A 22,238-nucleotide genomic window follows, 5' to 3' on the forward strand; every position below is an offset into this window, starting at 1 on the left:
TGGCATTTTTTTTTATCTAACATTTTCCTTGTTTGGCCTTTTTTTGTATTATTTTGGATTTAAGACCTTTTCATTAGTCTGGCAACTCTGATTGGACCTATAGCCAAGTAAAAGTTTGTTTGCACTGAGCGTGTACATTAATTTTTTTTTTTCTTTATTTGGACAAAATTGATATCAGCCCTGCTGTTAACACTTTTGGAAAGCAACATAAAAATCTTTCTTTCTAAGTGACCAGAATTATTTCCTTGCATCTGAATGGAAGGCCTTTTCGATGGTCTTCTAAGCTGCTTACTGCATATCAAACAGAGTCAACGCGAAGTGCACAGGTTCTGTTGGCCAGGTCACGGCCAGTGCTTCCACTTTTACAAAGCTAGATTACCACTTGTATTACCACATTTGTCCTCAGATTACCACATTTTTTACTGTGATTTTTTACCCGATCTTAACCGTATTTCGACTTACTTTTACATTAACACAGTGGCTATTTTTACCCACTTGTTGCCATAGTTACTATCAGGTGTTGTCAGAGTTAGGATTAAAGTTAGGAAGGGTTAAGGTAAGACTTAGGAATAAGGTTAGGGTTTTGATCTTTACCCAAAACTAAAAATTTTTCTAAAATGCAAGTTTTTGTTTTCAACAGCTTTAAACTTTTCTCAAATTACGACAGAATTCCTTATCCGGAAACGCTATTATTTGGTTATATTTACACTATATAGTGTAAAATAAGGCCTAAAACAACTACTCAGTTTATTAACAGAACGTCCGAAATAAGAAAGCAAAGTACCAGTAGCTTAGCCAGGAATTTTGAAAGGGAGGGATTTGACGGCCGCCGGGCTTCGCCCGCCAGCCTCTTTGCCAAAAGCGACACCCAGCGGCGGGGGTCTCCCCAGAAAATTTTGAAAAATTACTTTAAATTTGGTGCAATCTGAGAGCATTTTCAACAAAAATGTGGATATAAATATTCCTGTAAAATGGTGCTGTCCTGTGGCATAGCAAAAGAATAAGAACATGTTTTCTTGGGCATTTTTCGGTAATAAAGCTAAGTCTCTATGTTTTCTTGTTGCTAATTGCTGGCTGAGATATTTGAATGTTTAGTATTCGCAAAACTCGCTCTTTTAATGCAGTTTTGTTTAAAATTAGGCAAACTTTGTTTTAGAGACATAGAGACTGAAAGCATCATTCTCAATATCGTGACGTCACACGCGTGCCAAAGGGGGTTGTAACCCCCAAACCCCCCCTTGGCTACGCCACTGCAAAGTACTGTACTTGACACCGCAGCTAGAATCTGAAAGACATCTTGACTATGAATATGATCACATAGTCACCCTACCTTCAAAGTCAAAAGTTAGGACGCATTCCAAAATCAAACCGAAAACAGCGGAACATGCTAGTCACATGCTGTTATAAGTAGTTTTTTGCATATCTGTTCGATTTTGGAGGACAACAGTTTAAATGCTCTTATTTATTGATAGTATTTTATGTCAAATTTTCAAAATTTATAATTTCCACATTTTGGCAACATTTCCACACAAAATTTCCATATTACCACATTTTTACCACAAATTTTTCATTACCACATTTTTACCACAAGCATGATGAAAATTCCACAATTGTGGTAATTACCACAAAAGTGGAAGCGCTGGTCACGGCGGCCAGCAGTCACAGTGGCCCTATTTCCGATTGCAATGTTTGTGTTCTTAAGCTCAGTCGAGAAAGCTGTTGCGATACATCTGGGCAATTTCAATAAAAGTGTGTACTTTGGCACTTTTTTATGTTGCCCCCCCTGCTAAAAATTTTGTGTTGGAATTTCTGACTGATGCTGTACGAGATCCTGCCGGATTACCTGGCAAGACGGGGGGAAAAGCGAAGCGCAATTTTAAGCTGTTTTCAATGGCAGTGCTCCAGAAGTTAACATAATGGAGAGTTAATTGCCAGATTCCGAAACGAAAACATGCAATGCGATCAGTTCTTCATGTCTCGGTCTATTCTAAAAGCAAAGTCGTCTAATCGTTTCAAAAATACGAATTATAATGTTGGACAAGTCCTGCCTAAGATATTGTCGGTTTCGGTTTGTCCCTTTCCTTTCTAGTTGACGACATTGTTCAGGTTTTTGTCTTTTACCCATATGCGCAGGCCATGTCAACGTGCAAGGCTTCAGATTTGACTGGACGCCGATCTGCAGCGCTTGATAGCAGTCAAAATCGCGAGTATAACTTGATACTTTGGACCTTCCCCATCTTCCCCTTTGACAATAGGCTAGCGTTTAAAAGTCGTGTGAAGTGTGATTGGCACGCAGATTTTTTCAGCATTTTTAGAGTGAATATTATCTTATAAAGTGAATAGTGAGTGAGAGTGAATTTTAATTGTTAATTGTTTGAAAGTGCACTGAAAATTGGTCTTTTCGCGTACAAATCTCACAATAATTCGCTCCCAGTGCCGGATTAACCATTAGGCAAAGTAGGCACGTGCCTACAAGGCCAGTCAAAAATCCAGGCCACTTTAAAATCAGTAGAAATTTGGTCATGTTTTCAAAATAATTATTTTCTAAAGTAAAAAGTATTTATCTTAATTGCTCTGTATTTCCAGATGAAGTAAAGGTCGCAAAAATCTTTAAAAAAAGACGAATTGAAACATGTTGTCACTTCAAAACAATATTTTGCAGCGCTTCAATACTCGTAGCAAGTTGCTTCAAAGTTCCACTATCGAACTGACACTAGCCATTGGTGGATAAATTCTTGGATGAGTGCAGAGAGAATTTTGACTGTTATTGGCAGCAGGCACGTGATTGCTGTGGCAGCAGCATATATAAATCTGAAAGTCGGCGAGCACCAAAGCGACAGAAGAATGTCAGTGATGGAGCTGCTACAGATGATGTGGACAGTGGAAGGAATGTCGGGCCAGCAAAAATTTAAAATCAACACGTTTTATGTGATCATCGACCAACTAAAGAGCGACTACAGAAACGTATCGATGCATATTCCATGGTGCTGCAGAGGTTTGGAGTTTTGACAGAGTACGACTCCATGTCTGTTAAAGACATCGATGTTGCTGTTGCAGGTCTGGTTGGTGTGTATTCAAAGGACCTTTCTTCCGGCTTCCCATCAGAATTTCGTCAGTTTATGTGCTGGTATAAAGACTATAAAGAGCAAAGACGCGATGAAACAGCAGCAACAGGAAGGGCCCAGAAGATGTTTAAAATGCTGCACACAACTGGTGTTTATAATGCACTTCCGAACACTGAAGTAGCACTTAGAATGCACTTGTCTCTAATGGCTACGAATTGCTCGGGGGAACGCTCGTTTTCACAACTGAAACGAATTAAAGACGTCAAACGATCAACAATGTGTCAACAACGTCTTGGTACACTGGCACTTTTGTGTATCGAAAGCGATCTACTCCGTAAGATTGACCTCCAAAAACTAGTTAACGTGTTTTCAATTGCAAAAACGCGCTAAGTTGTTATTTAGTACCCTGTGTTATAGTTGCAACAACGATCTTTGTGACAATGATTTGGCAACACTGATAATTTCAATATTTTAGTTGGCAACCCTGATTTTCGGGCCACTTATGAAATGTGCCTACAGGCCAGCAGACCCTTAATCCGGCACTGTTCGCTCCTCTGATCTTTTTAAATACCCCAAGGCGGTTCACCGCCTGTCCACAAGAGGTCGTGATGAGGACTCGCTAAACGTTCCATAGCTTTCAAAAACACCACTCAGCCTACTCAGCATCTAACAGACTTCACAGGAGCGAAAACATGAAACGAATTTCCTACTTCACTTTTGTCCACAAATTAAAACAGCATCTAAGCAAATCGGATACCCAGTGGGAAATTCACTTGAGGCCGTTCTGCACACTTGCGAAGGCTTCAATCAACCATCCGAAATGGCTTACACTACATGTAAAAGACTACCAAAGCAATATTGTCCACTGCAAATGTCTGTGTTTGTAGATCTCAACAGCAACGACAGCGTCACAAAAGAGACGAGAGCTACACCAACACCATCAGGACTCCGACGCACATATCCACAAGCTCATCACATCCATCGCCAGAAACAATGCCTTTGGATCTCGAAGCTCAACCGTCTTTGGCTATACTGTGTGATCACTGGTCGTAGCAAGAGCTCATCATCATGCCCTCCCGAGCCACATCGCGTCGGCTTCCAGCCTGGTGATGGGTTTCTTTCATGTCCCTTTTCTTTTCCTGTCCGATCATGATGATGGCACATCCACGTCATCAATATTGGAACTGGCAAGATAACTTTTTGAGATCAAAAACGCACGGAATCTTCTGCGTTGCCAAGAAAATTGAACGGCAATTTTGTGCGTTTTGGACCTTTGCATCTTGTAAGCATCTTCGTCTCGTCAGTTGGTTTTTATGTTGTGCCGTGATGCTGCTGAACTGGTAGTTTTTACCTGTCTCTCAGCATCCTTGGCAAAACAGTTTGAGAATGAGATCCTTGACAAAGTCGGTCGTTCTGACTGACGAAACGTTCGAAATGGAGCTGGTTATCGCTCTCAACATCTTGTGGTAGCCCAATTTGCAGTCTCCAAAAGAACCCAAAATATCATTCTACAATCTTCCATTAGGCTATACTGTTCAATGCTGCACGTGCGGCGCCTTTCTTTGCTTTTGTTGAATTTTGTGCCGTTTGTTGTCTGGGTTGTGTGGCCTTGCTTGCAACCGACACTTCCTGTACTACATGAGCAATGAGCTCAATGAGTTCTTGGAGGAGGATTTGAAAAGAAACAATGCAAATGGAACAACACCGAAAGCAACCGTGCGGTTCCTTTGCAAAAGGGGCCCAGTTTTTCCATCGCCAGGTGGCGGCAAACGTACGTGCGATTGCGACAGGCACGCGGAGCCGTCGTGTCCTTGCGAGCGTGCTAAGATCAAGGCCTGTGCGACAGACGACCGAAAAGCTGTGCTTTTGGGCCCTAGTCCGTTCGAGCCATGCGCGTGGCAATCGCGCAAGCGTGCACGGACTGGGGCCGACTCAAGCTTGTTTGCACACAGCCGCGTCAAAATCGTAAGCGCATGAGTTTGTCGCCGAAAAGTGTTTAGCTGCCTGCTATCGAGGCGTCTTGGCAGAAGCCAGGTCAAACCAATTCGCCAGCGCTTCAGTCAGCTGACGACCCGGTTTGTTTGGCGGCCAACGTCAGGCAGAATCGGGCCCCTGAAGAGGAGATCTGCGACCAGGGCGGCGTCGATCGACCCCGCACAAGCACAGGTTTTAGATGGATCAACGCGAGATTGCACGCGCGCCGCCGCCGCGATATCGTTTCGCTTTGGTCGGAAATTGCGGTACTAATTTGTTATCGCGGCGACGCGCGCGATCGATCAACAAAAGCATTACATATTCAGCAATCCAAACGAGCAAAATAATGTCAACCGACGCTTCGAAAAAGCAAAAGAAAACCGCCGCGCACCCTCCCTATGCGGACATGGTGAAAGGTGCGATCGGTGCTCTCAAAGACAGAAGCGGATCTTCCCGTCAGAAGATTCTGAAGTACATCAAAGACAATCACCAGGTCGGCGACAACGCCACCAGGCTGGTCTGCTCCGCGATTAAGCGGCTACGCGCCAGCGAGCAGATCGTGAGTACCAAAGGCACCACCAGTGGCGCGTCTGGTTCCTTCAAGCTCAACAAGGCTGCAACCGAGCCGAAGAAAAAGAAGACGACTGCCAAAAAGCCGAAGACAGCTGCCCAGGTGAAAAAGACCGCCGCTAAGAAGACTGTCAAGAAAACGGCGACCGGTGGCGCTGCCAAAAAGACTGCGAGCAAGAAGGCGACGACCAAGAGCGGATCGAAAAAGACCGCTGTCAAAAAGTCCAGCCCCAAGAAACCGTCTGCCAAAAAGGGCGCAGTCAAAAAGCCGGCTGCCAAGAAGGCGACCGCCGCCAGCAAAAAGACCAAGAAGCCGGCCGCGAAGAAAGTGGCCAAGAAGCCAGCGGCGAAGAAATCTGGAAAGAAGTGAGCTGTCACACGTCGTCGTCAGCAGCAGCGGTGAGCATTCGCAAAACGGCTCTTTTCAGAGCCACCCATCACTGCGTGAAAAGAGCACTTCGATGCGTTCGGCGACCAGTCCAGCGCGATGCGACGCCATTTTTCGACGTTGATCTCTCGCGCCATTGGCGGCCGGAAAGTGTTTCGACGGCGTTCGAAATTGCGATAGATAACTCAGCAAACGTGCCGTCAAAGAACACTTGCTAAGTTAATTTCACTTTGTGTTGAATTTTTGTTGTATTTGCATCCATCTTACGAAAATGTCTGGACGTGGCAAAGGAGGAAAAGGTTTGGGAAAGGGAGGCGCTAAGCGCCACAGAAAAGTCTTGCGTGACAACATCCAGGGAATCACCAAGCCCGCTATCAGGCGACTCGCTCGTCGAGGCGGTGTCAAGCGCATTTCCGGCTTGATTTACGAAGAAACCCGAGGCGTGTTGAAGGTCTTCCTTGAGAACGTGATTCGCGACGCCGTCACCTACACCGAGCACGCAAAACGAAAGACAGTCACCGCCCTCGATGTCGTTTACGCGCTGAAGCGCCAAGGACGAACCCTGTACGGTTTCGGCGGTTAGAAGGCTCATCAATGACAGCAACAACAAACCGGCCCTTTTCAGGGCCACTTAAACTTTTGAAAAGAGACTTTTACCGCGCGAGTCCTTCGGGCACGCACGGTTCGCCGGGACCGAGAAAATTAAGGTCGTTGAGAAATTATGCTCAGTTTTCAACTCGCCGCCCGATTGGCTGACAAAAGAGCGCGCGCTTTGCTCAGAGCCAATGAGATCTCTCCTGACTCGGCTCGCCGACGCTATATAAGCCATCACGCTTGCCGGTGCAGTCAGACCTCTTGTCAAGAGAAGAACAATAAAAAATCGCGAAATGGCTCGAACTAAGCAGACCGCTCGCAAGTCAACTGGTGGCAAAGCGCCCCGAAAGCAGCTGGCAACGAAGGCCGCTCGCAAGAGCGCCCCAGCCACCGGGGGCGTCAAGAAGCCTCATCGCTATCGACCGGGAACCGTCGCCTTGCGTGAAATCAGACGTTACCAGAAGTCAACTGAACTGCTCATTCGCAAACTTCCCTTCCAGCGACTGGTTCGCGAGATCGCCCAAGACTTCAAGACCGACCTTCGTTTCCAGAGCAGCGCCGTCATGGCTCTGCAAGAAGCCAGCGAGGCGTACCTTGTCGGCCTGTTCGAAGACACCAACCTGTGCGCGATCCACGCCAAGCGGGTCACCATCATGCCCAAGGACATCCAGCTAGCCCGTCGCATCCGCGGAGAACGCGCTTAAGCGTCGTCCTCGCATCAAACGGCTCTTTTCAGAGCCACCTGTCACTGTGAAAGAGACTTGGCTGCGCGAGTAAAGCGTAGGGCTATTCGAAAAGTTGTCGGCGATCCTGAGCAAAATGTTCAAGGTGTTTCTTTTTTCGAAACGAGACATCAGTTTGAACAGCCCTTGGTTTGAGGGCGCAGCCAGTAGCCTTACCTAAATAGCTTATTATTTAGCGCAAACTACGCTCCTGGGCGCGTTGTGCATGACGGTGAAATTGCTTTTCAGCCATAATGCTCAGTAGTTGTAGGTATAGCATGTTTTCGGGCGAATTCATTTAAATTTTCAGCAACCGCTGCGATTTCATTTGACACCGCAGAGAAGAGCACACTTCTCTCAAAACGAAACCACCACGACTAGTAAAACCGAGATTTTGGGCTCATGATTTCATTGAAATTGCACACGCTCAAACCTGGCCATATTGTAGCTGGTCGTGTCAACACAAGAACCTTTGCGTTCATTACATCTTTTGCAACATGAGGTGGCTCTGAAAAGAGCCGTTTTGTGCGAAAGGCAAAAATCGCCGACTTAAGCTTTCTTCGAAGTCTTCTTGGGAAGGAGCACGGCTTGGATGTTGGGCAAAACACCACCTTGTGCAATGGTGACTCCGCCCAGAAGCTTGTTCAGTTCCTCGTCGTTGCGGATGGCGAGCTGAAGGTGACGGGGAATGATTCTCGTCTTTTTGTTGTCGCGGGCGGCGTTACCGGCCAACTCCAACACCTCGGCGCTCAAGTACTCGAGCACGGCCGCAAGGTACACTGGTGCCCCTGCACCAACGCGCTCCGAGTAATGTCCAGTGCGCAAGAGTCTGTGCACACGACCGACTGGAAATTGAAGACCAGCTCGCGACGACCTGCTCTTTGGCTTCGCCTTGGATTTTCCGCCGCCTTTGCCACGTCCTGACATGTTTCAATTAATTGAGGTTTGCAAAGTTGAAAACAAAATAGAATCAGAATTTACCGAGCAGAGCGCGCGAAACGAGTTTTTATACCGTCCGAGCTGTCGTCGAAAATCTGACGGTTTTTATGGCGCGCGCCAGCGCTGGCCAATGGAAAAACAGCGACGCGCGTTTCATTTTTTTCATTGGCCAAATCCAGCAGCCACTCGACGCTTCATTTGCATACGCTCGAGCTATAAAGGAAAAATCTACGATGCGCGCTTTATCACTCGTCTTTTGAGCAAACTAGCGAAATGGCGTCCGCAAGCAAGGGAAGCAAGAAAGCTGTCAAGAAAACCGCACCTGCCGACAAGCAGAAGAAGAGGCGCGCAAAGCGAAAGGAAAGTTTCAGCATCTACATCTATAAGGTGCTCAAGCAAGTCCACCCGGACACGGGAATCTCCAGCAAGGCGATGAGCATCATGAATTCTTTCGTGAATGACATCTTCGAGCGCATCGCCTCTGAAGCGTCCCGTCTGGCTCACTACAACAAGAGAGCGACCATCAGCAGTCGCGAAATCCAGACTGCCGTTCGATTGCTGTTGCCCGGCGAACTGGCGAAGCACGCCGTGTCCGAAGGCACCAAAGCAGTCACGAAGTACACCAGCTCCAAGTAAACGACGACCTGCATTTCAAACAACAAACGGCTCTTTTCAGAGCCACCTTGTAAAGCAAAAGAGTCTTTTCACCGGGTTGATTGCTGGCTGCTGTGTTTCATCAGCATTTTTCGTTCGCGAAAGCCTCGACGCCCGTTTCGCAGACGTTCGAAATTACTCACTGAGCCAGACAAGTTTTCTTTGAGGTGGACTTCGAAAATTCCTTTTCGTTTCAACCAAACACAGCCCTTGAGGTAACCTGGGTCGCTTCTTTAATTTCAGTTGCCCTTTCCGTCCTAACCCCCGACGTCTGTCTTGACAGGTTTTTCTTACCTTGCAAAGCGTTACATTTCCCGTGCCAAGCAACCGCACTCGTTGCGATTCCGAAAACGTTTCAGCGAGCACAAACATTATGCCGGGTGGAGATTCAATTCGGACAAAGAACGATAAATTGGCCCAAACCACATCTACTTTCTGTATTTGTTGATTTGGGGAGCCACAAGTGGAGTTAAAGTGTGGGACCATCACTGAAATCGCAACCTTTTCAATATTTTGCAGTAACCTGAAAAAGCACTTGCATTCTCCAAATCAACCTATGCCGCAACTCTTTAATCATCTGACTCTATTATTGATTGTTGCACCAAATCCTGGTATAGCATGCCTTTCCAAATGCCACTTTCGTAAATTTTTCCTACCTATATTACTATATTGTACATTAACATATTTTACTATACGTATATCTTATCATACATTACACCCGAATGGATGAGGATGATGATTAATATCTTTATTCTTCCATGAATAAGCTACTATACCGTGTTGCATAATTTAATGTTTGCCATATCACCAAGTTACTACAAGCTTGCATCTAACTTCCTACTGATTATTATAGGCTGTTACGTTTGTTCAGAAGATCGCTTGACTTTTCGTGAGATTATTGTTTAGGTTGGTTTGAAAAAGATGCTTGAAACAACTCAGACACTACATCCTTCATCGGCACTACCAAAGAGTCTCCTCCTCTCGAAAACACTCCATCCCTCACTGACGCTATCAAAGATGATTCACCTCTTGTTATATTGGCGATACCAAAAACACCCTATGCTATATCATCATCTTTCTTATGATGCTCTTACATGTGCAGGAATTTAATTTAAAAACCAAGCTTTTTTAACTGTTTTATCTTGGTAATGAGCTGCCACGTTGTGTATTTCTTTTGCAATCTATAGGCTTTTTAATGTCGTTGCTGCGAACACTTTATTTCTGTATAAAGTCTGCAAATAGTTCTTGTTTTGATAGTCCGTTGCCTAATTACGATATGTGTGTGTGTATTAGTTTGTTTTTGCGATGTTGTTAGAGTTCAGTCGTGTTCTCATTGCTTCAAGAATTGGCGAACGAGAAGACGACTGATTGCTAACTAATTCGTCTACTTGTTTTAAAGTATCAGGTTTGGTGGCCGTGCTTGAGTATATTTTTATCGATGCATATGCCGCAATATTATTACAGTAGATCTTCTCATGCACGTCTTAAAGCATTAATTAAGGTTTTGCCACCTTTTCCTTTTGTTGGTTTTGTTACTGTATTTCTTTTTCACAATATCATTTCTCTTGCATTCTGACAAAGAAAAATAAATTGAATTGAATAAATGTGCGCAACTGTATCGTGCCTGTTTGGGCACCCACAAGGTATCAAACTAGTCACAGTCGGTCAATCCCTTCATGAGCAATATGTGGTTGACCGCTTTATTGAAGATAGCATACGCTGTTATACAAATCCCATGCTGCAGGCCTTGCTTGAGTATATTTTTATCGATGCATATGCCGCAATATTAGATCTTTTCATGCACGTCTTAAAGCATTAATTAAGGTTTTGCCACCTTTTCCTTTTGTTGGTTTTGTTACTGTATTTCTTTTTCACAATATCATTTCTCTTGCATTCTGACAAAGAAAAATAAATTGAATTGAATAAATGTGCGCAACTGTATCGTGCCTGTTTGGGCACCCACAAGGTATCAAACTATAGTCACAGTCGGTCAATCCCTTCATGAGCAATATGTGGTTGACCGCTTTATTGAACATAGCATACGCTGTTATACAAATCCCATGCTGCAGGCCTGCAACAAAACGGAAAAAAATGAAAAAGCACTGGTCACAATTTCTACTACTTCATAACGTCCACCTTATAGGGTGGTCCTCATCTGGCGACTTTTTCAAGCTTTACACGGGCGCCCTCTAAAACAGTTCCAAATTGGTCTCAAGTTGTTGTTTTTCTGCTTTTTTTTTTAATAATCAACAGTGCTCAAAGACCTTGAATTTTTTGCATGCGGGCCACTTAAGCACTAAGGAGAGTTGTGGCGGGCCGCACTAATAAAATTTTAGGTTGGTTGAAAAGAACGCATTTCGTACCCAGTAGCCTATCCAGCGTTACATGTTAATATTTATCTTCGAATACCGCAGCAACAAAATTAGTTGAACAACGCTACTGCAAGGCCAAGCTCCTTTAACAACACTTTTGACTTCTTTAACAATGCCTAATAAACGAGGCCACTTGTTTTGCGCACTTATAACGAGGCGAGCGGTTTTATCAGAATATTCATCGCCAAGCAAGAGTGGTGTCGTCACTTCGCTTCACAACAGATGTCTTGCAATTAACTGTTTCAGTAAACAAGGAAATGTTTGACACATCGCATTACAGGCAACAATAGTGACCTGCAAACATATCAGTGAAAATAGGCTCCAATAACAGGGAGAAAGAAACCAGGCACCATGAAACAAACTCTTGTGGAAATCACCGAAAAAAACGTTTCTGTCGTAACTTATGAACAGTGCTCCTTCTGAAAAAGCAACGACTCGGTTTTTTATCCTTTTTGTGAGAATCTCTATAAACGTCTTTTTTTGATTATTAGACAACTGTCACTTGCGGTGCTCATCAGCATGGCAAGACTTGTTGATTAACAACATTTTGCAGTAGCCTACTATGCTAAATATTTTCGTATTACAACCAAAAAAGTCTTTTAATTTTTTTTGAAAATATAATATTTTGCCATTTTTTTATAAATTGAGTTTGCATACCGACCTGTTTTGCCAACAAAAACTTGTATAAAGGGAACACTGCTCATGAAACACAATAACGGTGAAATGCACAATAGTGTTTACAGACAATTTCGAAATTCGAAAACAGGCATTTTAATCAATCACCGGGACAGTGTAGTTGGACATCGCATTGGTATAACTTTAAGCGACCTCCACCTAGAACTACAATCTGATTGGTCGGTCGGTGGAATCGTTATGCAAAGCAAAAATATGCCAAGTCCCGGAAAGTATTTTTTGCCTTCATGCTCTTTAACTCATCAAGAAAAGTCTTTTTGGTTATACTTGTACGCTGATACCTTCCGCGGGCCGCCATTTGGTGACCCCTGTTCTAGAACATCAGATGACAGCTAACATTTTGTCTTACTTTCGTGCTATAGGCCGTAATATTGGCCTTTTTCTAGATTTGGCCTTAAATTTGGCCTTTTTTTAAATTAATCTTCAAAATGCATAATAAGCAATATTTCTCATACATCGTAACCTTTACCAGATGAAAACCGTATTCACCATTGTTCAATGCACGTGCTATACTTGTTTAATACTTGTAATGTGACGCCGGCGCCGAGTCAGACTGCTATCACACTCTCAGCCAGTCAGTGGTGCCAGATGTCGCCACTGCAGCGGATTAAAACTCATCCGCTACAGTTCATTTGTACTTGCTATTTTTCGGGCTCTCTCAGAAAAATTTTGCTACGATTTATTAAAACCCGCTACATGTCATAAAATATCAATAAAAATGAATACTACGGACATTACTTTGATAGAAACACGTAAATATCTATTTGGCATTTTTTTTTATCTAACATTTTCCTTGTTTGGCCTTTTTTTGTATTATTTTGGATTTAAGACCTTTTCATTAGTCTGGCAACTCTGATTGGACCTATAGCCAAGTAAAAGTTTGTTTGCACTGAGCGTGTACATTAATTTTTTTTTTTCTTTATTTGGACAAAATTGATATCAGCCCTGCTGTTAACACTTTTGGAAAGCAACATAAAAATCTTTCTTTCTAAGTGACCAGAATTATTTCCTTGCATCTGAATGGAAGGCCTTTTCGATGGTCTTCTAAGCTGCTTACTGCATATCAAACAGAGTCAACGCGAAGTGCACAGGTTCTGTTGGCCAGGTCACGGCCAGTGCTTCCACTTTTACAAAGCTAGATTACCACTTGTATTACCACATTTGTCCTCAGATTACCACATTTTTTACTGTGATTTTTTACCCGATCTTAACCGTATTTCGACTTACTTTTACATTAACACAGTGGCTATTTTTACCCACTTGTTGCCATAGTTACTATCAGGTGTTGTCAGAGTTAGGATTAAAGTTAGGAAGGGTTAAGGTAAGACTTAGGAATAAGGTTAGGGTTTTGATCTTTACCCAAAACTAAAAATTTTTCTAAAATGCAAGTTTTTGTTTTCAACAGCTTTAAACTTTTCTCAAATTACGACAGAATTCCTTATCCGGAAACGCTATTATTTGGTTATATTTACACTATATAGTGTAAAATAAGGCCTAAAACAACTACTCAGTTTATTAACAGAACGTCCGAAATAAGAAAGCAAAGTACCAGTAGCTTAGCCAGGAATTTTGAAAGGGAGGGATTTGACGGCCGCCGGGCTTCGCCCGCCAGCCTCTTTGCCAAAAGCGACACCCAGCGGCGGGGGTCTCCCCAGAAAATTTTGAAAAATTACTTTAAATTTGGTGCAATCTGAGAGCATTTTCAACAAAAATGTGGATATAAATATTCCTGTAAAATGGTGCTGTCCTGTGGCATAGCAAAAGAATAAGAACATGTTTTCTTGGGCATTTTTCGGTAATAAAGCTAAGTCTCTATGTTTTCTTGTTGCTAATTGCTGGCTGAGATATTTGAATGTTTAGTATTCGCAAAACTCGCTCTTTTAATGCAGTTTTGTTTAAAATTAGGCAAACTTTGTTTTAGAGACATAGAGACTGAAAGCATCATTCTCAATATCGTGACGTCACACGCGTGCCAAAGGGGGTTGTAACCCCCAAACCCCCCCTTGGCTACGCCACTGCAAAGTACTGTACTTGACACCGCAGCTAGAATCTGAAAGACATCTTGACTATGAATATGATCACATAGTCACCCTACCTTCAAAGTCAAAAGTTAGGACGCATTCCAAAATCAAACCGAAAACAGCGGAACATGCTAGTCACATGCTGTTATAAGTAGTTTTTTGCATATCTGTTCGATTTTGGAGGACAACAGTTTAAATGCTCTTATTTATTGATAGTATTTTATGTCAAATTTTCAAAATTTATAATTTCCACATTTTGGCAACATTTCCACACAAAATTTCCATATTACCACATTTTTACCACAAATTTTTCATTACCACATTTTTACCACAAGCATGATGAAAATTCCACAATTGTGGTAATTACCACAAAAGTGGAAGCGCTGGTCACGGCGGCCAGCAGTCACAGTGGCCCTATTTCCGATTGCAATGTTTGTGTTCTTAAGCTCAGTCGAGAAAGCTGTTGCGATACATCTGGGCAATTTCAATAAAAGTGTGTACTTTGGCACTTTTTTATGTTGCCCCCCCTGCTAAAAATTTTGTGTTGGAATTTCTGACTGATGCTGTACGAGATCCTGCCGGATTACCTGGCAAGACGGGGGGAAAAGCGAAGCGCAATTTTAAGCTGTTTTCAATGGCAGTGCTCCAGAAGTTAACATAATGGAGAGTTAATTGCCAGATTCCGAAACGAAAACATGCAATGCGATCAGTTCTTCATGTCTCGGTCTATTCTAAAAGCAAAGTCGTCTAATCGTTTCAAAAATACGAATTATAATGTTGGACAAGTCCTGCCTAAGATATTGTCGGTTTCGGTTTGTCCCTTTCCTTTCTAGTTGACGACATTGTTCAGGTTTTTGTCTTTTACCCATATGCGCAGGCCATGTCAACGTGCAAGGCTTCAGATTTGACTGGACGCCGATCTGCAGCGCTTGATAGCAGTCAAAATCGCGAGTATAACTTGATACTTTGGACCTTCCCCATCTTCCCCTTTGACAATAGGCTAGCGTTTAAAAGTCGTGTGAAGTGTGATTGGCACGCAGATTTTTTCAGCATTTTTAGAGTGAATATTATCTTATAAAGTGAATAGTGAGTGAGAGTGAATTTTAATTGTTAATTGTTTGAAAGTGCACTGAAAATTGGTCTTTTCGCGTACAAATCTCACAATAATTCGCTCCCAGTGCCGGATTAACCATTAGGCAAAGTAGGCACGTGCCTACAAGGCCAGTCAAAAATCCAGGCCACTTTAAAATCAGTAGAAATTTGGTCATGTTTTCAAAATAATTATTTTCTAAAGTAAAAAGTATTTATCTTAATTGCTCTGTATTTCCAGATGAAGTAAAGGTCGCAAAAATCTTTAAAAAAAGACGAATTGAAACATGTTGTCACTTCAAAACAATATTTTGCAGCGCTTCAATACTCGTAGCAAGTTGCTTCAAAGTTCCACTATCGAACTGACACTAGCCATTGGTGGATAAATTCTTGGATGAGTGCAGAGAGAATTTTGACTGTTATTGGCAGCAGGCACGTGATTGCTGTGGCAGCAGCATATATAAATCTGAAAGTCGGCGAGCACCAAAGCGACAGAAGAATGTCAGTGATGGAGCTGCTACAGATGATGTGGACAGTGGAAGGAATGTCGGGCCAGCAAAAATTTAAAATCAACACGTTTTATGTGATCATCGACCAACTAAAGAGCGACTACAGAAACGTATCGATGCATATTCCATGGTGCTGCAGAGGTTTGGAGTTTTGACAGAGTACGACTCCATGTCTGTTAAAGACATCGATGTTGCTGTTGCAGGTCTGGTTGGTGTGTATTCAAAGGACCTTTCTTCCGGCTTCCCATCAGAATTTCGTCAGTTTATGTGCTGGTATAAAGACTATAAAGAGCAAAGACGCGATGAAACAGCAGCAACAGGAAGGGCCCAGAAGATGTTTAAAATGCTGCACACAACTGGTGTTTATAATGCACTTCCGAACACTGAAGTAGCACTTAGAATGCACTTGTCTCTAATGGCTACGAATTGCTCGGGGGAACGCTCGTTTTCACAACTGAAACGAATTAAAGACGTCAAACGATCAACAATGTGTCAACAACGTCTTGGTACACTGGCACTTTTGTGTATCGAAAGCGATCTACTCCGTAAGATTGACCTCCAAAAACTAGTTAACGTGTTTTCAATTGCAAAAACGCGCTAAGTTGTTATTTAGTACCCTGTGTTATAGTTGCAACAACGATCTTTGTGACAATGATTTGGCAACACTGATAATTTCAATATTTTAGTTGGCAACCCTGATTTTCGGGCCACTTATGAAATGTGCCTACAGGCCAGCAGACCCTTAATCCGGCACTGTTCGCTCCTCTGATCTTTTTAAATACCCCAAGGCGGTTCACCGCCTGTCCACAAGAGGTCGTGATGAGGACTCGCTAAACGTTCCATAGCTTTCAAAAACACCACTCAGCCTACTCAGCATCTAACAGACTTCACAGGAGCGAAAACATGAAACGAATTTCCTACTTCACTTTTGTCCACAAATTAAAACAGCATCTAAGCAAATCGGATACCCAGTGGGAAATTCACTTGAGGCCGTTCTGCACACTTGCGAAGGCTTCAATCAACCATCCGAAATGGCTTACACTACATGTAAAAGACTACCAAAGCAATATTGTCCACTGCAAATGTCTGTGTTTGTAGATCTCAACAGCAACGACAGCGTCACAAAAGAGACGAGAGCTACACCAACACCATCAGGACTCCGACGCACATATCCACAAGCTCATCACATCCATCGCCAGAAACAATGCCTTTGGATCTCGAAGCTCAACCGTCTTTGGCTATACTGTGTGATCACTGGTCGTAGCAAGAGCTCATCATCATGCCCTCCCGAGCCACATCGCGTCGGCTTCCAGCCTGGTGATGGGTTTCTTTCATGTCCCTTTTCTTTTCCTGTCCGATCATGATGATGGCACATCCACGTCATCAATATTGGAACTGGCAAGATAACTTTTTGAGATCAAAAACGCACGGAATCTTCTGCGTTGCCAAGAAAATTGAACGGCAATTTTGTGCGTTTTGGACCTTTGCATCTTGTAAGCATCTTCGTCTCGTCAGTTGGTTTTTATGTTGTGCCGTGATGCTGCTGAACTGGTAGTTTTTACCTGTCTCTCAGCATCCTTGGCAAAACAGTTTGAGAATGAGATCCTTGACAAAGTCGGTCGTTCTGACTGACGAAACGTTCGAAATGGAGCTGGTTATCGCTCTCAACATCTTGTGGTAGCCCAATTTGCAGTCTCCAAAAGAACCCAAAATATCATTCTACAATCTTCCATTAGGCTATACTGTTCAATGCTGCACGTGCGGCGCCTTTCTTTGCTTTTGTTGAATTTTGTGCCGTTTGTTGTCTGGGTTGTGTGGCCTTGCTTGCAACCGACACTTCCTGTACTACATGAGCAATGAGCTCAATGAGTTCTTGGAGGAGGATTTGAAAAGAAACAATGCAAATGGAACAACACCGAAAGCAACCGTGCGGTTCCTTTGCAAAAGGGGCCCAGTTTTTCCATCGCCAGGTGGCGGCAAACGTACGTGCGATTGCGACAGGCACGCGGAGCCGTCGTGTCCTTGCGAGCGTGCTAAGATCAAGGCCTGTGCGACAGACGACCGAAAAGCTGTGCTTTTGGGCCCTAGTCCGTTCGAGCCATGCGCGTGGCAATCGCGCAAGCGTGCACGGACTGGGGCCGACTCAAGCTTGTTTGCACACAGCCGCGTCAAAATCGTAAGCGCATGAGTTTGTCGCCGAAAAGTGTTTAGCTGCCTGCTATCGAGGCGTCTTGGCAGAAGCCAGGTCAAACCAATTCGCCAGCGCTTCAGTCAGCTGACGACCCGGTTTGTTTGGCGGCCAACGTCAGGCAGAATCGGGCCCCTGAAGAGGAGATCTGCGACCAGGGCGGCGTCGATCGACCCCGCACAAGCACAGGTTTTAGATGGATCAACGCGAGATTGCACGCGCGCCGCCGCCGCGATATCGTTTCGCTTTGGTCGGAAATTGCGGTACTAATTTGTTATCGCGGCGACGCGCGCGATCGATCAACAAAAGCATTACATATTCAGCAATCCAAACGAGCAAAATAATGTCAACCGACGCTTCGAAAAAGCAAAAGAAAACCGCCGCGCACCCTCCCTATGCGGACATGGTGAAAGGTGCGATCGGTGCTCTCAAAGACAGAAGCGGATCTTCCCGTCAGAAGATTCTGAAGTACATCAAAGACAATCACCAGGTCGGCGACAACGCCACCAGGCTGGTCTGCTCCGCGATTAAGCGGCTACGCGCCAGCGAGCAGATCGTGAGTACCAAAGGCACCACCAGTGGCGCGTCTGGTTCCTTCAAGCTCAACAAGGCTGCAACCGAGCCGAAGAAAAAGAAGACGACTGCCAAAAAGCCGAAGACAGCTGCCCAGGTGAAAAAGACCGCCGCTAAGAAGACTGTCAAGAAAACGGCGACCGGTGGCGCTGCCAAAAAGACTGCGAGCAAGAAGGCGACGACCAAGAGCGGATCGAAAAAGACCGCTGTCAAAAAGTCCAGCCCCAAGAAACCGTCTGCCAAAAAGGGCGCAGTCAAAAAGCCGGCTGCCAAGAAGGCGACCGCCGCCAGCAAAAAGACCAAGAAGCCGGCCGCGAAGAAAGTGGCCAAGAAGCCAGCGGCGAAGAAATCTGGAAAGAAGTGAGCTGTCACACGTCGTCGTCAGCAGCAGCGGTGAGCATTCGCAAAACGGCTCTTTTCAGAGCCACCCATCACTGCGTGAAAAGAGCACTTCGATGCGTTCGGCGACCAGTCCAGCGCGATGCGACGCCATTTTTCGACGTTGATCTCTCGCGCCATTGGCGGCCGGAAAGTGTTTCGACGGCGTTCGAAATTGCGATAGATAACTCAGCAAACGTGCCGTCAAAGAACACTTGCTAAGTTAATTTCACTTTGTGTTGAATTTTTGTTGTATTTGCATCCATCTTACGAAAATGTCTGGACGTGGCAAAGGAGGAAAAGGTTTGGGAAAGGGAGGCGCTAAGCGCCACAGAAAAGTCTTGCGTGACAACATCCAGGGAATCACCAAGCCCGCTATCAGGCGACTCGCTCGTCGAGGCGGTGTCAAGCGCATTTCCGGCTTGATTTACGAAGAAACCCGAGGCGTGTTGAAGGTCTTCCTTGAGAACGTGATTCGCGACGCCGTCACCTACACCGAGCACGCAAAACGAAAGACAGTCACCGCCCTCGATGTCGTTTACGCGCTGAAGCGCCAAGGACGAACCCTGTACGGTTTCGGCGGTTAGAAGGCTCATCAATGACAGCAACAACAAACCGGCCCTTTTCAGGGCCACTTAAACTTTTGAAAAGAGACTTTTACCGCGCGAGTCCTTCGGGCACGCACGGTTCGCCGGGACCGAGAAAATTAAGGTCGTTGAGAAATTATGCTCAGTTTTCAACTCGCCGCCCGATTGGCTGACAAAAGAGCGCGCGCTTTGCTCAGAGCCAATGAGATCTCTCCTGACTCGGCTCGCCGACGCTATATAAGCCATCACGCTTGCCGGTGCAGTCAGACCTCTTGTCAAGAGAAGAACAATAAAAAATCGCGAAATGGCTCGAACTAAGCAGACCGCTCGCAAGTCAACTGGTGGCAAAGCGCCCCGAAAGCAGCTGGCAACGAAGGCCGCTCGCAAGAGCGCCCCAGCCACCGGGGGCGTCAAGAAGCCTCATCGCTATCGACCGGGAACCGTCGCCTTGCGTGAAATCAGACGTTACCAGAAGTCAACTGAACTGCTCATTCGCAAACTTCCCTTCCAGCGACTGGTTCGCGAGATCGCCCAAGACTTCAAGACCGACCTTCGTTTCCAGAGCAGCGCCGTCATGGCTCTGCAAGAAGCCAGCGAGGCGTACCTTGTCGGCCTGTTCGAAGACACCAACCTGTGCGCGATCCACGCCAAGCGGGTCACCATCATGCCCAAGGACATCCAGCTAGCCCGTCGCATCCGCGGAGAACGCGCTTAAGCGTCGTCCTCGCATCAAACGGCTCTTTTCAGAGCCACCTGTCACTGTGAAAGAGACTTGGCTGCGCGAGTAAAGCGTAGGGCTATTCGAAAAGTTGTCGGCGATCCTGAGCAAAATGTTCAAGGTGTTTCTTTTTTCGAAACGAGACATCAGTTTGAACAGCCCTTGGTTTGAGGGCGCAGCCAGTAGCCTTACCTAAATAGCTTATTATTTAGCGCAAACTACGCTCCTGGGCGCGTTGTGCATGACGGTGAAATTGCTTTTCAGCCATAATGCTCAGTAGTTGTAGGTATAGCATGTTTTCGGGCGAATTCATTTAAATTTTCAGCAACCGCTGCGATTTCATTTGACACCGCAGAGAAGAGCACACTTCTCTCAAAACGAAACCACCACGACTAGTAAAACCGAGATTTTGGGCTCATGATTTCATTGAAATTGCACACGCTCAAACCTGGCCATATTGTAGCTGGTCGTGTCAACACAAGAACCTTTGCGTTCATTACATCTTTTGCAACATGAGGTGGCTCTGAAAAGAGCCGTTTTGTGCGAAAGGCAAAAATCGCCGACTTAAGCTTTCTTCGAAGTCTTCTTGGGAAGGAGCACGGCTTGGATGTTGGGCAAAACACCACCTTGTGCAATGGTGACTCCGCCCAGAAGCTTGTTCAGTTCCTCGTCGTTGCGGATGGCGAGCTGAAGGTGACGGGGAATGATTCTCGTCTTTTTGTTGTCGCGGGCGGCGTTACCGGCCAACTCCAACACCTCGGCGCTCAAGTACTCGAGCACGGCCGCAAGGTACACTGGTGCCCCTGCACCAACGCGCTCCGAGTAATGTCCAGTGCGCAAGAGTCTGTGCACACGACCGACTGGAAATTGAAGACCAGCTCGCGACGACCTGCTCTTTGGCTTCGCCTTGGATTTTCCGCCGCCTTTGCCACGTCCTGACATGTTTCAATTAATTGAGGTTTGCAAAGTTGAAAACAAAATAGAATCAGAATTTACCGAGCAGAGCGCGCGAAACGAGTTTTTATACCGTCCGAGCTGTCGTCGAAAATCTGACGGTTTTTATGGCGCGCGCCAGCGCTGGCCAATGGAAAAACAGCGACGCGCGTTGCATTTTTTTCATTGGCCAAATCCAGCAGCCACTCGACGCTTCATTTGCATACGCTCGAGCTATAAAGGAAAAATCTACGATGCGCGCTTTATCACTCGTCTTTTGAGCAAACTAGCGAAATGGCGTCCGCAAGCAAGGGAAGCAAGAAAGCTGTCAAGAAAACCGCACCTGCCGACAAGCAGAAGAAGAGGCGCGCAAAGCGAAAGGAAAGTTTCAGCATCTACATCTATAAGGTGCTCAAGCAAGTCCACCCGGACACGGGAATCTCCAGCAAGGCGATGAGCATCATGAATTCTTTCGTGAATGACATCTTCGAGCGCATCGCCTCTGAAGCGTCCCGTCTGGCTCACTACAACAAGAGAGCGACCATCAGCAGTCGCGAAATCCAGACTGCCGTTCGATTGCTGTTGCCCGGCGAACTGGCGAAGCACGCCGTGTCCGAAGGCACCAAAGCAGTCACGAAGTACACCAGCTCCAAGTAAACGACGACCTGCATTTCAAACAACAAACGGCTCTTTTCAGAGCCACCTTGTAAAGCAAAAGAGTCTTTTCACCGGGTTGATTGCTGGCTGCTGTGTTTCATCAGCATTTTTCGTTCGCGAAAGCCTCGACGCCCGTTTCGCAGACGTTCGAAATTACTCACTGAGCCAGACAAGTTTTCTTTGAGGTGGACTTCGAAAATTCCTTTTCGTGTCAACCAAACACAGCCCTTGAGGTAACCTGGGTCGCTTCTTTAATTTCAGTTGCCCTTTCCGTCCTAACCCCCGACGTCTGTCTTGACAGGTTTTTCTTACCTTGCAAAGCGTTACATTTCCCGTGCCAAGCAACCGCACTCGTTGCGATTCCGAAAACGTTTCAGCGAGCACAAACATTATGCCGGGTGGAGATTCAATTCGGACAAAGAACGATAAATTGGCCCAAACCACATCTACTTTCTGTATTTGTTGATTTGGGGAGCCACAAGTGGAGTTAAAGTGTGGGACCATCACTGAAATCGCAACCTTTTCAATATTTTGCAGTAACCTGAAAAAGCACTTGCATTCTCCAAATCAACCTATGCCGCAACTCTTTAATCATCTGACTCTATTATTGATTG

At 45.2% G+C, this 22,238-nt stretch overlaps 10 protein-coding genes across 10 annotated transcripts; 8 read left to right on the forward strand and 2 right to left on the reverse strand.

Moving 5' to 3' along the window:
* The first annotated feature begins 5,380 nt into the window (after positions 1 to 5,380).
* Positions 5,381 to 6,014, forward strand: LOC145770654 (uncharacterized). Its single transcript, XM_082582347.1, has one exon. The coding sequence runs from the start codon at positions 5,386 to 5,388 to the stop codon at positions 5,977 to 5,979; it is 594 nt and encodes a 197-aa protein (XP_082438473.1). The 5' UTR covers positions 5,381 to 5,385; the 3' UTR covers positions 5,980 to 6,014.
* Positions 6,015 to 6,221: 207 nt separating this feature from the next.
* LOC145770473 (histone H4) lies at positions 6,222 to 6,597 on the forward strand. Its single transcript, XM_082582134.1, has one exon. The coding sequence runs from the start codon at positions 6,269 to 6,271 to the stop codon at positions 6,578 to 6,580; it is 312 nt and encodes a 103-aa protein (XP_082438260.1). The 5' UTR covers positions 6,222 to 6,268; the 3' UTR covers positions 6,581 to 6,597.
* A 207-nt stretch (positions 6,598 to 6,804) lies between these two features.
* On the forward strand, positions 6,805 to 7,295 carry LOC145770681 (histone H3). The gene has a single exon (XM_082582377.1). It carries the CDS (start codon positions 6,885 to 6,887, stop codon positions 7,293 to 7,295), a length of 411 nt encoding a protein of 136 aa, XP_082438503.1. The 5' UTR covers positions 6,805 to 6,884.
* Positions 7,296 to 7,771: 476 nt separating this feature from the next.
* Positions 7,772 to 8,257, reverse strand: LOC145770655 (histone H2AX). The gene has a single exon (XM_082582348.1). It carries the CDS (start codon positions 8,238 to 8,240, stop codon positions 7,863 to 7,865), a length of 378 nt encoding a protein of 125 aa, XP_082438474.1. The 5' UTR covers positions 8,241 to 8,257; the 3' UTR covers positions 7,772 to 7,862.
* A 265-nt stretch (positions 8,258 to 8,522) lies between these two features.
* LOC145770656 (histone H2B.1-like) lies at positions 8,523 to 8,891 on the forward strand. Its single transcript, XM_082582349.1, has one exon. It carries the CDS (start codon positions 8,526 to 8,528, stop codon positions 8,886 to 8,888), a length of 363 nt encoding a protein of 120 aa, XP_082438475.1. The 5' UTR covers positions 8,523 to 8,525; the 3' UTR covers positions 8,889 to 8,891.
* A 9,225-nt stretch (positions 8,892 to 18,116) lies between these two features.
* Positions 18,117 to 18,750, forward strand: LOC145770659 (uncharacterized). Its single transcript, XM_082582352.1, has one exon. It carries the CDS (start codon positions 18,122 to 18,124, stop codon positions 18,713 to 18,715), a length of 594 nt encoding a protein of 197 aa, XP_082438478.1. The 5' UTR covers positions 18,117 to 18,121; the 3' UTR covers positions 18,716 to 18,750.
* Positions 18,751 to 18,957: 207 nt separating this feature from the next.
* On the forward strand, positions 18,958 to 19,333 carry LOC145770472 (histone H4). The gene has a single exon (XM_082582132.1). It carries the CDS (start codon positions 19,005 to 19,007, stop codon positions 19,314 to 19,316), a length of 312 nt encoding a protein of 103 aa, XP_082438258.1. The 5' UTR covers positions 18,958 to 19,004; the 3' UTR covers positions 19,317 to 19,333.
* Positions 19,334 to 19,540: 207 nt separating this feature from the next.
* LOC145770680 (histone H3) lies at positions 19,541 to 20,031 on the forward strand. Its single transcript, XM_082582376.1, has one exon. It carries the CDS (start codon positions 19,621 to 19,623, stop codon positions 20,029 to 20,031), a length of 411 nt encoding a protein of 136 aa, XP_082438502.1. The 5' UTR covers positions 19,541 to 19,620.
* Positions 20,032 to 20,507: 476 nt separating this feature from the next.
* Positions 20,508 to 20,993, reverse strand: LOC145770660 (histone H2AX). Its single transcript, XM_082582353.1, has one exon. It carries the CDS (start codon positions 20,974 to 20,976, stop codon positions 20,599 to 20,601), a length of 378 nt encoding a protein of 125 aa, XP_082438479.1. The 5' UTR covers positions 20,977 to 20,993; the 3' UTR covers positions 20,508 to 20,598.
* A 265-nt stretch (positions 20,994 to 21,258) lies between these two features.
* Positions 21,259 to 21,627, forward strand: LOC145770661 (histone H2B.1-like). The gene has a single exon (XM_082582354.1). The coding sequence runs from the start codon at positions 21,262 to 21,264 to the stop codon at positions 21,622 to 21,624; it is 363 nt and encodes a 120-aa protein (XP_082438480.1). The 5' UTR covers positions 21,259 to 21,261; the 3' UTR covers positions 21,625 to 21,627.
* Positions 21,628 to 22,238: the final 611 nt, after the last annotated feature.

Source organism: Aplidium turbinatum, chromosome 5 (assembly GCF_918807975.1).
Source record: "Aplidium turbinatum chromosome 5, kaAplTurb1.1, whole genome shotgun sequence".
NCBI lineage: Eukaryota > Metazoa > Chordata > Ascidiacea > Aplousobranchia > Polyclinidae > Aplidium > Aplidium turbinatum.